This window comes from Rhineura floridana, chromosome 2 (genome assembly GCF_030035675.1).
Source record: "Rhineura floridana isolate rRhiFlo1 chromosome 2, rRhiFlo1.hap2, whole genome shotgun sequence".
NCBI classification, from domain to species: domain Eukaryota; kingdom Metazoa; phylum Chordata; class Lepidosauria; order Squamata; family Rhineuridae; genus Rhineura; species Rhineura floridana.
In genome coordinates, this window is record NC_084481.1 from 167,622,779 (window position 1) to 167,637,972 (window position 15,194).

The 15,194-nt window shown below is 42.1% G+C and overlaps 1 protein-coding gene across 1 annotated transcript in view; it reads left to right on the top strand.

The window, feature by feature from the left end:
• Nucleotides 1–15,194, top strand: part of SPTBN5 (spectrin beta, non-erythrocytic 5) — a 194,296-nt gene that overhangs the window by 80,888 nt on the left and 98,214 nt on the right. Inside the window, exons 31-34 of the mRNA XM_061611348.1 lie at nt 685–795; nt 1,843–2,022; nt 7,894–8,097; nt 8,851–9,000. Of these exons, the coding sequence (XP_061467332.1) occupies nt 685–795; nt 1,843–2,022; nt 7,894–8,097; nt 8,851–9,000 (645 nt within the window). The remainder of the gene's footprint in view (nt 1–684; nt 796–1,842; nt 2,023–7,893; nt 8,098–8,850; nt 9,001–15,194) is intronic.

Consider the following 15,194-nt stretch of genomic DNA (forward strand, 5'->3'; position numbering starts at 1 on the left):
CTTCCAACACTGGAGTTGGGGCTGGGGAACAAAGTGTTTTGTGCAACAGAATACCATGAGGTGAGGTGGGCAGGGTTTAGCTCCCTTCAACTGTCTTCCCTTTTATGCCAAAATAGATACCCCTCCCCAGTCTCTATATTATATATGAATGGAACCAATATGTGCCTAAACAAACCAGGCTGCTCTGTCACATCTAGTTTGACCTTGAGTTTCTGTACACAGCTTGGGATCAGGATACTGAAAATATGGTCTCATCCCTTATATACTCAGCCAATCACTGCACTCAGCAGAAGAGGGCCTCTTGCAGATATAATCTCATCAAGAGGTCTATTCTGTACGATGTAGGAATCAGGCCTTTGGTTTGATGGCACCCTTTGGAACTCCCTCCTGTTACGTATCAGACAGGTGCTGTTCCTGTGTCTTTTTGGCGCCTGTTGAAGACTTTCCTCTTTCAACAAGCCTGCTATCCCAGTCAGTATCTGTATTACATTTGAAACTGTTTTTATGTATGCAATTGTTATGTTTTTATTGTATTGTGAAATCACTTTGAGATGCTTCATAGGAAGTGATTCATAAAAGAACTGTTGTAGTTGGGACTTCAATAATAATATACCTTCTTCTTTAGACTTTATTTCAAGTAATCAAGCCAGACCCATTAACAGCAATCTTCATATTCTATTTTAGGATAAATCAAAGGCCATTCCTGATGACATTGGAAGAGACCTGAGCAGTGTACAGTCCCAGCTGCGGAAACATGCAACCCTTGAGCATGAACTGTCTGGGAATGAGCAGCAGGTAAGATGCATTCAGTTCTCTTTTCACAGATGGCAGTTTGGAAACCAAATCCAGTACTGGTGTCTCATAGTATGGAAGAGCTTCACATTTCTTTTAAGTCTGTGGGTGGAGGGATTTCCCCTCTGAGCTTTACAGTACATCGTGATTTATGTCCTATCAACTAGTATTAAAGGTGAAATATGCAGGGGTGTATCCACAACAGAAGTCCACATCAATGCCTGCACAAGGTTTCCGAGGACCCTTAAGCAGTGGTCCCCCTTAAAAGGTGAAGTATGGGATCACTGATCCCTTCCTCTGATGGTAGTGCATGGTGTATGTCCCTTGCTTCTCATCCTCCTCCTTGCCAACCAGAGGGAGAAGGGTGAGTAGTGAGGAGGCTGGACATCATGAGGAAGGAGAAGCAGCAACTGCAGCAGTCACTGCTCCCCTTCCAGCCTCTTCCTCTCTGCCACAAGCCCATCATCTATCCAGCAGTGATTTCACTAGCCCACTTGCTGCTGCTACTGTTCCTCCCAGGGAAGGAAGGTGAGTAGGCTGGGTAGTGGCAGCAGCAGCACCTGGGCTGGCAAACCTGCTGCTGGACAGATGGCCAGCAGGAATGGTGGCAATGAAGAAGGTCGTGGTAGTGGCTGTTTCCGCTGTTTCTCTTCTTTGATGCTGCCTGCCTGCTGCCTGTGCAGCAACGACAAGCCTAGCATAAATGGTCAATATTAGGCAGTCTGGTGGTTGGTGGATACAATTGGCCCCCAGCAATGTCTGACCAGGTCAGCTGAGAACATTCTGCCTAATCCCAGCTTGCTGTCCAGTTGTAACATATTTTGAGTTCTAATATTTGTCATGTAAGCTGAAACCTGAAGAGAGTGTCTGCTATGAGGTTTAGTAGACACCACCTGTCACTGCTGGTGCCCAATAAAGTTACCCAGTTCTTCACAAAGTGATTTGATAGATGTGACGTTAGGTTAGTTCTTTCAAAAGGCTGAGTATCTCACTCCACTGTGCTCTTCCTTCCTGTATGTGTGCTATGGCATTCTCCTTACTCTTTTTCAGCTGCAAGAACTGATTGATACAGCAGATGGCGTGCTCTGCCGGTGCTCTGAAAGTCAAGCAGAGGAAATACAAGCAAAGCAGCAGGCCGTGGTGGAGAACTGGGAGACCTTGAGATGTAAAGTGGAACAATGCAGAGAGCAGCTGGAACAAACCTGCAGACTATACCGCTTTCAGACACAAGTGAGCATTGCAATATTTAAAAATTTTAAGTCCCATCTTTTTTCTGTTTCAGAATCAAAGAACTAACTGTACAAATTTAATGGGTGTATATACTGTATATTCATGCATTAGGAAAGATGTAAAGGCTACTTAGTTGGCAGAGAAGATGATGAGGCTTGTACATGTTTATATTAATAATGCTCTAAAGCAGGGGTAGGCAATCTTTTTGCCACTGAGGGCCACATCCAGTGGTGGGTGGCCGACCAAAGTTCAAATGCCAGTGGGCATGGCTAGAGCTAGTAGTGAGCAGAGCCATTTACATACTCATTCACATGCACACACACTTGCATACATGCATTCATGATGAGAAAGTCATCTTCTACAAACTTTCAGTGCATCAGAAAGAAAACTGTATTGTTTCTTTCCATAATGGTAAACAGAAAATCCCAGAATATCACCATAAAAACCCAAAGATAAGCTGTTTGTATGTGGTCTACGGGGGGTGGGGTGTTCTACTGAAAAACACATCATGACATTTCTGAACACTGATGTTAATCCATCTGCAGGAACTGTAGGGAAACTCATTCCTAGTTCCAGCTTTGGAAAAACTTCAAGAGCATAGTTTGAACAAAATAGTGACCACAAAAGTTTCATGAGGAGAAAGGGATGTCTGTTCCCGGCATCTTTCTCTCTAGCAGAATTGCACTCCCCACAACTTGTGCTTTTCTAGAGGAGAACAGTTTCCATGGCTAGGAAGTTTGGTTTCTTGAACCTTTTGTAGTGCAAGATGTCAGCAACTAGATTTACCACAATGAGTTAAACACTCCATTGTTGAAATAAGCTATATTGCCAGCTATATTGGAATGCAAAAGTAGGGAACAGAGAAGAATTAGGAATTGTGGGGAAATGGGGCTTAGGTGACAGAAATGAAGCAGGAGGAAGACTTATTGAATTCTGTGAAGCCAATGATTTGTTTCTTGCCAACACATTTTTTGAGCAACCAAAAAGACGACTGTACACGTGGACATCACCAGATGGTCAATATAGGAATCAAATTGATTATATAATTGGAAACAGAAGATGGAGAAGTTCCATACTTTCTGCAAAAACAAGACCAGGAGCAGACTGCAGTACAGATCATGAACTGATCGTATCGAAAATCAGAGTAAAGCTAAAGAAGAACAACAAAGCAATCATAATGCCAAAATACAATTTAAATAACATCCCAGAAGAATATAAAGATCAAATAAAGAACAGGTTTGAGGCTTTAAACTTAGTTGACAGAGAACCAGAAGAACTATGGACTGAAGTCAGAGACATTATCAGGGAAGAATGCAAAAAGACAATACCTCTTGTTAAAAAGAGAGAAAGACCTCAATGGATGACTGAAGAAACTCTTAAAATGGTTAAAGAGAGAAGGAAAGCAAAAGGAAAAGGAGATAGAAACACGGTCAGAACCCTAAATGCAACTATACAATGACTAGTACGTAGGGACAAAGAAAACTATTACAATACTTATTGTATGGAAATAGAAAAGGACAACAAAATGGGAAGAACAAGAGCCCTATTCCAAAAGATTAGAGAAATGAAAGGGAAATTTAAACCAAGAGTAGGGATGTTGAATAATCAACAGGGGAACACACTGACTGACCGAGATTAAATAAAAGGAAGATGGAAGCAATACACTGAAGAACTCTAAAAGAGATGCCAGGATGACAGATTCATTCACGGAGGAACCATATGATGAAGAACCAGAAATTTTAGAATGTGAGGTGAAAGCTGTTCTTAGAATTCTTGGAAGAAACAAATCACCAGGAATAGACGGCATACCAATAGAGTTGCTACAAGCTACGGAGACTGGATCTGTCCAAATTTTGACAAAAATTTGTCAAGAAATATGGAAAACTAAACAATGGCCCACAGACTGGAAGCGTTCAGTATATATCCCACTTCCAAAGAAAGGGGATCCCAGAGAATGCAGTAATTACCGAACTATTGCCTTAATATCCCATGCAAGTAAAGTAATGCTCAAGATTCTACAACAAAGGATCTTACCATATATGGAGCGAGAAATGCCAGACGTCCAAGCTGGATTTAGAAAGGGAAGAGGCACCAGAGATCATATCGCAAACATACATTGGATAATGGAACGGAGTAAGGAATTTCAGAAGAAAATCACCCTGTACTTTATAGACTACAGCAAAGCCTTTGACTGTGTAGATCATGAAAAACTATGGAATGCTTTAAAAGAAATGGGAGTGCCACAGCATCTTATTGTCCTGATGCGCAACCTACTCTGGACAAGAGGCTACTGTAAGGACAGAATATGGAAAAACCAATTGGTTCCTCATCGGAAAGGGTGTGAGACAGGGTTGTATTTTATCAGCCTGCTTGTTTAATCTGTACGCAGAACATATCATACGGAAAGTGGGATTGGACCAAGATGAAGGAGGTATGAAAATTGGAGGGAGAAACATCAATAATTTAAGATATGCAGACGATACCCATACTCTTAGCAGAAACCAGTAATGATTTGAAAAGAATGCTGATGAAAGTTAAAGAGGAAAGCACAAAAACAGGACTACAGCTGAACATCAAGAAGACTAAATTAATGACAGCAGAAGATTTATGTAACTTTACAGTTGACAACGAGGACATTGAATTTGTCAAGGATTATCAATACCTCGGCACAGTCATTAACCAAAATGGAGACAATAGTCAAGAAATCAGAAGAAGGCTAGGACTGGGGAGAGCAGCTGTGAGAGAACTAGAAAAGGTCCTCAAATGCAAAGATGTATCACTGAACACCAAAGTCAGGATCATTCAGACCATGGTATTCCCGATCTCTATGTATGGATGTGAAAGTTGGACAGTGAAAAAGGTGGATAAGAGAAAAATAAACTCATTTGAAATGTGGTGGTGGAAGAGAGCTTTGCGCATACCATGGACTGCGAAAAAGACAAATAATTGGGTGTTAGAACAAATTAAACCAGAACTGTCACTAGAAGCTAAAATGATGAAACTGAGGTTATCATACTTTGGACACATCATAAGAAGACATAATTCACTAGAAAAGACAATAATGCTGGGAAAAACAGCAGGGAGTAGAAAAAGAGGAAGGCCAAACAAGAGATGGATTGATTCCATAAAGGAAGCCGCAGACCTGAACTTACAAGATCTGAACAGGGTGGTTCATGACAGATGTTCTTGGAGGTTGCTGATTCATAGGGTTGCCATAAGTCGTAATCGACTTGAAGGCACATAACAACAACAAGATATTGCCACCATCGTTAACATTGGAAATATCAAAGAAACTGCTCAAAGTGCAGCCTGTGGGAATGTCTCTTATCAAATGTGGTTTCTAGGGGCATTGTGACATAAGGATTGCAGTTATTTTACATCTTCCTCAGGAACCTGTCTGAGATCTTTCCGCAGTTCTTTGTTCTCCTTCTCCCTGCCTTTCCTCATTTGTGTGTCTCCTTTGTCCCTCTTTTCCTCACTCCCATTTGTCTTCATCTGTTCTACCCTCAAGTTCCTGGTTATTTAGCTCCTTTTCTTGTCCCTTCCTTCAACCACTTTCCTTTTGGGGGTCTTTCCTACATTGCCTCACCACCACTCTCTCTATCACAGACAATTCATTCTGTGTCAGAACTGCCACTAGGCTTGAGGGGAGGCCTTAGCATGACCACTGGAGGGTTCCCCCCCACACTGTCAGCTAGTCTCCTCTCCTCCCCCAGCTTACATGGCAGCAAGAGGCAATAATTCTCTGATTGGCACTACAAGCAGGCCTGGAAGGCTTATTGCTGGGTCCGGGGTCATTATGGGAAAGTAATTCGGCAGCTAGAGCTAGCTGCACAGTGCTGCTCAGAGCATATGGTCAGATTTTTTTTTAATGGGGGTCCAGAGCAGTCATCGACGGTGGGCCCCCTGGCCCTAGGAGCTGATGCCAGCCTTTGTTCTGTTATTTCCACATCCCCACCCACCCACGCCACACATTTTTTTTCCATGACTGCAGTTCAGTGAGAGAGGTCCAATGATTAATCGCATTATCAGCCATGGAAGGTTAGCTGTCTGCAATAGCTTCTAATAGTGAATACATCTGCATATGGAAATCTATTGCTCTGATTCATTAATCTCTTGTGATCCTTTGATGAACTCACAGAACTCCAGCATGTATAAGGGATTTTCTTTTCACTTGAATGAGGGCATTTTTCAATTAGTATACAACTTGTGTTCCTAATCTTTTCATTCAAGTGAGTTACCAGATTTTTATTCTTTATTTGTTAGATAGTTAGTTAGATAGTTAGTTTATTATTTGATTTATATCCCGCCCTTCCTCCCAGCAGGAGCCCAGGGCGGCAAACAAAAGCACTAATGTAGTAGTACTGCCTTCAAGTCAATTCTGACTTATGGCGACCCTATGAATACGGTTTTCATGAGGCTGAGAGGCAGTGACTGGCCCAAGGTCACCCAGTGAGCTTCATGGCTATGTGGGGATTCGAACCCTGGTCTCCCAGGTCATAGTCCAACACCTTAACCACTACACCACATAAAAACAGACTTTAAAATACATTAAAACAAATCATCTTTAAAAACATTTTTTAAAAAGCTTTGAAGACATCTTTAATAAGAAAAAAGTTAAAAACATTTTTTTTAAAAAGGTTTACAAACATATTAAAAAGCAATTCCAACACAGACGCAGACTGGGATAAGGTCTCAACTTAAAAGGCTTGTTGAAAGAGGAAGGTCTTCAATAGGCGCCGAAAAGATAACAGAGATTGTGCCTGTCTAATATTTAAGGGTAGGTGCCGCCACACTAAAGGTCCGTTTCCTATGTTGTGCAGAACAGACCTCCTGATAAAATGGTATCTGCAGGAGGCCCTCACCTGCAGAGCGCAGTGATCAACTGGGTATATAAGACAGTCTTTCAGGTATCCTGGTCCCAAGCTGTATAGGGCTTTGTACACCAAAACTAGAACCTTGAACTTGGCCCGGTAGCAAATGGGCAGCCAGTGCAGTTCTTTCAGCAGCCAGGTGACATGTTAGCCATACCCTCCTGAGTGAGCAGTCTCACCGCCGCATTTTACACCAGCTACACCTTCCAGACCAACAAGGGCAACCCCACATAGAGCACATTACAGTAATCCAGCTTAGAGGTTAGTTTAGTATCCTGCCCTTTCTTCAAGGACCTCAGAGTAGTGCGTTATTCTCACTACAACCCTGTAAGGTAGGCTAGGCTGAGGGAGGGAGAGAGGGAGGGTGTTTTCAAGGTCACCCAGTATATATCAGACCTGAATAGGAACTTGAATGCCTTCTTAGGATGACACATCTGGTACTTTCACATATCACAGAATGGTTTTCAAAGGTACTTTTGTAACACAACAAAAAATCTGGTTATATTTGGTTAACTATTATTCCACAAAACAGAACATAAAGCTATTTTAATATTGTTTTTTATTTGTAATGTTATTCAGCTCTGAAACATAATAGCTTTAAAATCTTAAGAGAGCTCTTCTATTAAGCGGTTTATAAATCTTTCTAAACAAAGTAAACTGAATAAAAAGAAATCCTGGCAAACTATTATTTATTTATTTATATCCCACCCTTCCTCCCAGCAGGAGCCCAGGGTGGCTTTCTTTTTTATTAGGTTTTCTTTTCTATTACTGTCAGTTAATTTTCAACTGAAGAGGCACAGCTATGCATTAATATAACATTGCCAGCCCGAGCCCATAAGGGATGAATCTAACTAAATCAAACTTTGTAGTAGATCCACTGAAATCAATGGATTTAAGTCCATTGACTTCAATGGGTCTGCTCTGTGCTGGGTATGAATTAGTGAGATACAATCCATAATCCTTGACCTTCATCTTTTATTGTTGTCTCCATTTTAAGGTGAGAGACTATTCTTCCTGGGCATCTGAGATTATGAGAGAAATTATGTTTGAGGAGAAAATTCAAAACGTATCTACTAGCGGTCTGAAGCTGACTCAGCACCAGCAACTGTTGGCAGAGATTGACGCTCGTGATGACATGTATGAACGGGTGCTACAGCTGGGACAAGAGCTGCTGGTGGAACAGAAAACAGCAACAAAAGAAGTATGTAGGGATGGTGGTGAAATTTTATTCAGTTCACATGTAACCGAATCTATCAGCTTGCACTTTCCAAAACAATATGAGAACCAAAACATAGCCACACTTCTCCAAATGTTGCAATGAAGTACTCTAGCCAAGTTTACAAGAATGCATATATAAGGGGAAGGTGTGCATAACAATGAATATATTCACGAAAATAACATACAAAAATGCATTATGTTATGGAAAAGTGCTTGCAAAGATGTCTACATTCCTCAAGACTACATACAACAATTGTGTTTGAGGACTTCTTTCAAAAAAAGAATTGCAAATTGCTGCAGAAATGTGGAGAACTGAATTTAAGACTGTAAAAATGAGAGAGGACCAAAATTGACATATTTCTACATCCCTGGAAATACATAACTAGCCTCATCATCAAGACACACTGCTCACCTGATTTTCTATAAGTTGCAGCCCTACCATATGCATGTGTGTAGCAGGGAAAACAAAAAGATTTAGCATGGCAGAGTGCTCCTTGGAGAAAGAGCAGGTCACTAAAGTGCATCCGGATCTTCATTGGTGAAAACAGGCAAAAAATAATTTGCCAAAACACTGAGCCGTACTGGCATCTCTGATAATAGCCAAGTGCATCACATACAAAGCATCACTCATCCCCCTGGTTTATTATTTATTTATTGCACTTGTATACCGCCCCATAGCCGAAGTGCTCTGGGCGGTTTACAGCAATCAAATGGATGTTTTCTGTTGCTTTCTTAGATCCAAGAAACATTGCAAGCACTGTTGAAAGAGAAGGACAATGTGTACCAGAAGTGGGCAGAGAAGAAGGAATGGCTGGAGAAGATCCACCTTCTGCAGATGTTTTATAGAGACTGTGAACACCTAGAAAATATCTCAAACTCCCATGAGGTAGGTAAATGGTGGTAATATGATGAGATGGGAAGAACAGCTGGGACAGGGTTATTCTTGTCATCTCCTCACCTCTCATATACACTAGGGGTGGGATCTGTTGGCCAGTGCCAGTTCGAAAACATTCTGTCAATCTAACAGGCCGGTATCAATTCAAGTTCTTTCTTTGTCTGCTAGCCACTGTTTTACCAATCTGTTTTTTCCTTGCAAAAACGATGGATATTTATATTGATAGTTTTGAAAGGAAATATCAATATTTTGAAAAGAAATACCAATATTTTGAAAGGGAATGTCAATAAATGAAAGAAAATGTGATCATACTTAATATCAATATTTTAGAGGCGGAATTTTTTTTTAAAAAATGGTTTGAAAATAGACATGAAAATCGCTACATAAAAATCAAACCCACAATGATAGAGGATAAGCAAATTAATGGAAAATTCGGTACCAAATCTGAATTGGACTGAATTCTATCACATTTCTAATACACACATAGACACACTTGTGGTGGAAGTGTTAGAGCTAAAACGTCAGAGTCTTGTGGCAACTTAAAGACAAATTTATTATGGTATACGTTTTTGAGGTCTCAAGCCCTTATGCTATAATAAATTTGTTGAGGCTCCTCCAGACTGGTGTTTTTTGCAGGTGTATTCTGCAACACAACATTGATGCAATAATGCATCATTGATGCATTAGTGGTGGGTTTATACTGTACCATCCACACATCCTTCCACTTTATTAGTTGTTCTGCAATGCTCCTCCAATGTTACCTCATTTTCTTGTGTTGCTGGAAGAAATTCATCAGCTTGTGTTTTGGTGCCACCTTGTGGTCGCAGGCAGGAAGGACAACTTCAAAGGAAGTAGGCAGCTCCCATAATGCACTCCTTCAGTTCACTTTCCTGCCTCTCTCGAAGTGGTCACATTTCTTCCAGCTCCCTTCTTTCCTCAGGCTTTAATTATTTTATATTGTATTTTACACCGCTTTCTTCTTCTTTTTTCTCTTATTCTGCTTAGGACTCTCCGGGACTGTTAGTTCCCCCCCACCCCGTCTGCCCTTCGTTTTTCCCCACTTAAAAAAAATTGTTCTCCCTTTTCCCTTCTGTCCTCTTTCCACCACCACCCCGCTTTGTTTACCACTTTGGGGAGGGAAGGTTGGTGGGTTTTTTTAGAGGTCTGCATTTTTTACCTCAGTAGCCTCAAAGAGCCATTAGTCCACTGCATCTGCTTCTCAGACATGTGTGTTGTACTCGCTACAGGCTGCTCAGCTGCACTTTCGTGCCATAATTACAAAGCCTTCATGTCTCCTGACTGACCTTCCCTGGTATCCTCACACAGTTCTGCTGAGCCTGTCAACCACAAAGCCAAGCAACAATGTCACCATTTAAACTCACAGTCTAAGGGAGATGCTGAGCAGGCAGTCAAGAAGGCATGTAATTGTCTTCAAACCAGTGCTTCCAGCCACCCCTCTGGGGCTCAGGCTGCAATGCACTCCCTCATAAATAAGGACAGGGAAGAACATGGAGACATTTTTAAATATCAAGGGGACTTGGGGAATAATGAAATGCTAAGGGATGTATTATCCCCTCACTCTTGCGAGGAGGAGGATTTTGTGGGGTTTACTCAGTCTCCTGTCATACCCTACCAGTAGTCTGTCAGCCTGTCCTAGCAAGGTCAGGGGTACTCCCTCAACCAGGGATCTATCCCTCTTCAACTTGGCTTCTCCCTGACTGCAGATATACTTAAACAGATGCTGTATTGGGAGAACTGGCCAGTGAAATAAAAGCACCTGTGCAAACTACTGCTTCTGCTCATAATAATTCTGCTTATGTATCTGACCAGGCTGTCCCATCCACCTCCAGTGACAGACCTACTATGCAAGACCTGTCTCATCCAAGAACCCCTCCTGCAGACAAGCTGCTCCCCCAGGGGGAGTTCTGTTACTACAGTCTCCCCTAATCCATTTGCTCTCCATATTGATAATGCTGGAGAACCTGCACTCTCTTACCAGCACAATATCCCAGCTGGTGAGTTAGATCCATTAGACCCATTCCTTACTCCTGAGTTGAAAGAAGGAGAATGGAGTGAAAGCTCCCTGACAGAGGAACAAATTCTCTCATCGCCTCTTTCATGAGTCTTATTTTGCATCCCTTTTATCCAGGGTTTTGGCAACTCCTGGCCTTGGTTCCAGTGCCACTGAGCCATCTCCAGCTCAATCTAAGGGAACGATTGGATTACCTGACCCTAAATCCTCTGTTAAGTCTATTCCTGTCCCTGGACCATTTAAAACTATCACTAAGGCAGAATGGGATATACCATTGCAATATAAAAAGTCTGTGTCTCTTGCTAATAAGTTTTACAATCTAGACCCAGCATTTACCCAGAACTACTGAAAATTCCAGCCATTGACTATCCAATCTCTGCTCTTGTGGCCAAGAACCTCTCCAGAGATGGAGATTCTCAGCTCAGGAATCCCAATGAGAGGCGCCTGGACTTTGCCCTATCCAGGGCACATGAAGCTGCAGTTTTGACAATTCAAGCTTCCTGTTCTGTTTCAATCTTCACCTGTTTGGCCCTTGTTTGGTTGGATGACCTGACTGACATCCTCAACCAGGACTTAGATCTAGTTCACAAGTCCCTTCTGAAGATTTCCAGGGTGGAAGCATATGTGGCGGATGCTACACTAGATGCAACTCAGTTTGCAGCTCAGTCTCTGCTGGCAGATATGGTGGCGAGAAGGATCCTTTGGCTGTAACATTGGAAGGCAGACACTACGGGCTTATCCAAACGGAGCGGGATAATCCACAGTTTCCATATTCAGTTTGTCATCTGATAGTCTTTTAGTTCACTCTTTCCCAATTAAAAAAAACGCTTTTTTGCACCCGCACATGCAGCGGTAAGACCCCTACATTCTTTTCGCTTTTTCCAAGCTCCACCTCTAAAACCTCCCCCTATCAACCAATTGATATCAACCAATTGGTCAGCAAAAAAATTACGTATGCTCCTCTCTCCCTTTGCAACCAAGCACAATATGGCTGTAAAGGTGTTCTCGCCTCGGAAGGAAAGGCTGCTGGTCGGTTTCACGCCTGCCTTGTTTGTATTTGTGATATTATGCTTAAATGAATGTATGCTTTTCTGTCTTTACTGATATTTAAGGAGATACACACGCTGGCAATTGCACTTATTTCTCCAAAAAAGCAAGAAACGTGTCACCCTTCTTCTCCCTTTCCTTCCCACAGAGAATGAAATTGATAAAGCTTTCCAGAGCAGGCTGGAAACCGACCAGAAGCCCTTTTCTAAGTTTGTATTTGTGATATTACACTTAAACAAATGTATGCTTTTCTGCCTTTATTGATATTTAAGGAGATACACGCTGGCAATTGCACTTATTTCTCCAAAAAAGCAAGAAACCTGTCACCCCCCCCTCCTTCTCCCTTTCCTTCCCAGGAGAATGAAATTGACAAAGCTTTCTGGAGCAGGCTTGAAACCGACCAGAAGCCCTTTTCTAAGTTTGTATTTGTGATATTACACTTAAACAAATGTATGCTTTTCTGATTTGAAGCAAAACCCCCAGCAAGTACAATGAAATTGACAAAGCTTTCCGGAAGCAGGCTGAAACCGACCATCCCCCCCTTTCTCGCTTGCTGTGCATTGGAGATCTCACCCAGAGCGGCCGCCCAGTTTGCAGGCTGGCAAAAAATAAAATGCATCTGCGCAGTAGTTGCAGACCCCCCCCAACACCCCACCATTGCGATGATTGGTTCAGTTTTCCCAGGCTTATTCTCGCACATGCGCAAAAGTGCAGATATGTGATTGGCTGGAATGAGGACAAGGGGCAAGGGGAAACGCCCAAGAACCGCCCATCAGCTGTAAAGTCTGCGGGATTGCATCCTATCTCCTGAAGGCACAGCGGATAATTCCCGATTTTAAACAGCAAATCGCATTTTTGCCGGTATTGCAAGGAGCGGATTTAACCCGCGAAAATGCGTAACCGCGCAAGACGTCATTTGGACGACCAAAAAATAATGAACACACATAGTGGGCGTGTCACACATTTTGCAGTCATCTGGATGAGCCCTACATCTATGGTCAACCTGTCTATGGCTCCTTATCCTGGAGGGAAATTATATACTAGGAGTACTGAGCAACCATTGCTCTAGAGGGTCAAACAATGTGGTACAGGAACATTTTTAAAAAAAAAATTACAGGTAGTCAGCATTTAGTTAGAGTAGAACAATCCCCAGGGAGCAAATAGGTATGGAAGAATCCTCATCAAGAAGCCCCAAGGGGGGACAGAGGAGTTCCAGTGATGATCCTAGAAATATTTGTGATTAATGTTGCTGAGAGAGTAGCACCTAAGGGCCAAACTACAGGCTACATTTAATACATGATAATTTTTTTCATGTTTCTGTGTTTGGTGTTTTAAATAGCAGCTATTGGAGGGGGAGAGCAGGGTGTAGACTGTAACTCTTTCCCTGTTGAACTTTTTCCCTGGCTGCCATGGTCCTGTTTAAATCACTTCCACTGGAAGCTGATTTTGTCCCAGAAGAGAAGCAGCCAATTGCTGATATCAATTTACATAGCAGCTTCCAGCCCTAGATAAATAGCAGGGACTTTTGTTGGGATCATGGTCAGGAAGGAAAGGGTTAATCCTCTGAACCCGGGCCTTTATCCTAATCAGATTGGAGGCCCAACCTGTCTCATTCGGAGCCGAAGAATGCAGATGCACAAGGTTCAGCAAGGTTTTCCCTTTTTATTAAAGTTACATCAATCTTAAAAGCCTCTCGATTCATTCAACTAACTACACTTTCTAGGAACTATTTCCCTGACTGGCGCTGACTAAGCTCTCCGGTCACATACATTGACTCAGCACCCCCTCCTTGTCACCACCCACTTAAATAGGTTTTTCTTTCGCTCACAAACGTTTGCTCCTTCAAACCGCCGCCGTTGCTCTTCGTGCCTCTGGATTCTGCAAGAGCAGGGGGAGAGGGGCTGGACCTCGACTTCCCCTTCTGACTGAGAGGGGCTGGTAGCCTGGGCAGGCGTGAAAATCTGCTGGGCACCCAGCTGGGAATCTACCAGTTGGTCAGGTGGTTCCTGCGCCACTGGAGAAGGAGGCATGCTCAGCAGTGACCTCTGACAGCTCTCTCTGCACTTCCACAGTGAGAGTGGGACGTTGGGGACTCTACAAGCCCTCCTCCCTCAAACCCTCAGTCAAGTCCTCAAAGTCAGAGTCCTCCTCCCTGTCCTGTGTCACAACACTACCATTCCTAAAACAAAACAAAACAAAATGCAAAGATCCATGTAACGCTATGTAGACAACTCTCTGCTAGCCAACAGAGAGGCTGACCTTCCTGCATTTTTCAGATTAAAGGCAACTAGTGGTGTCGCACCCAGTTATGGGGGGGAAATTTCCCAAGCATTTACAAATCAGGCTTAGCCAGGAACTTACCTTCAAGTGTAGAGTCTTTGTTAGATGTATTTACCTTTTTTGGGAGTCACAGTGTGATTCTGATCAATTGATGCTAGTGATTTGGCAAACCTATTATATCTGTACTTAAAAGTTTTCATTGGATTTATTATTTATTTATTTATTTATTGTACTTATATACTGCCCCATAGCCGAAGCTCTCTGGGCGGTTTACAGTAACTAAAAACATTAAAACAAATACAATTTAAAACATATCTTTTTAAAAACAATTTAAAACACAATTTAAAATTTTTAAACAATATAAAACTATTTTTTAAAACACATTACAACATTGTTCCAGTTTAGATATAGGATTCAGGCAAAACATGTGAGGAATCACAAAGGAAGCCAAAGGAGTTTTCGATAAAACTAGCAATATTTCTTAGAGAAGCTTTTGCACATTCCACACTTATAAATGTGGGACATTTTGTGGAAAGTTCCTGAAAAGTTACATACTAGGGATGTAATCCAGCATGTGCTCGCTGATGCCATGATTTTTTCCCATTCTCACCCATTTATTCTGCTGTTAACGCATTTAACATTCTTATGCTGTTGGTGATATATTAACATATCCCACCATGGCAGGCTTTTGCTGCACTTTACCAAAATGTAATGAGTCCATGGCATATCACTTGAAACCCTGCTTTTCCATTAGCTCTATCCCTCCCTAGTCATGGAAGAGGAATCTGCAAAATGCAGATTCCAAAGTGAACTCACTTGATTCAGT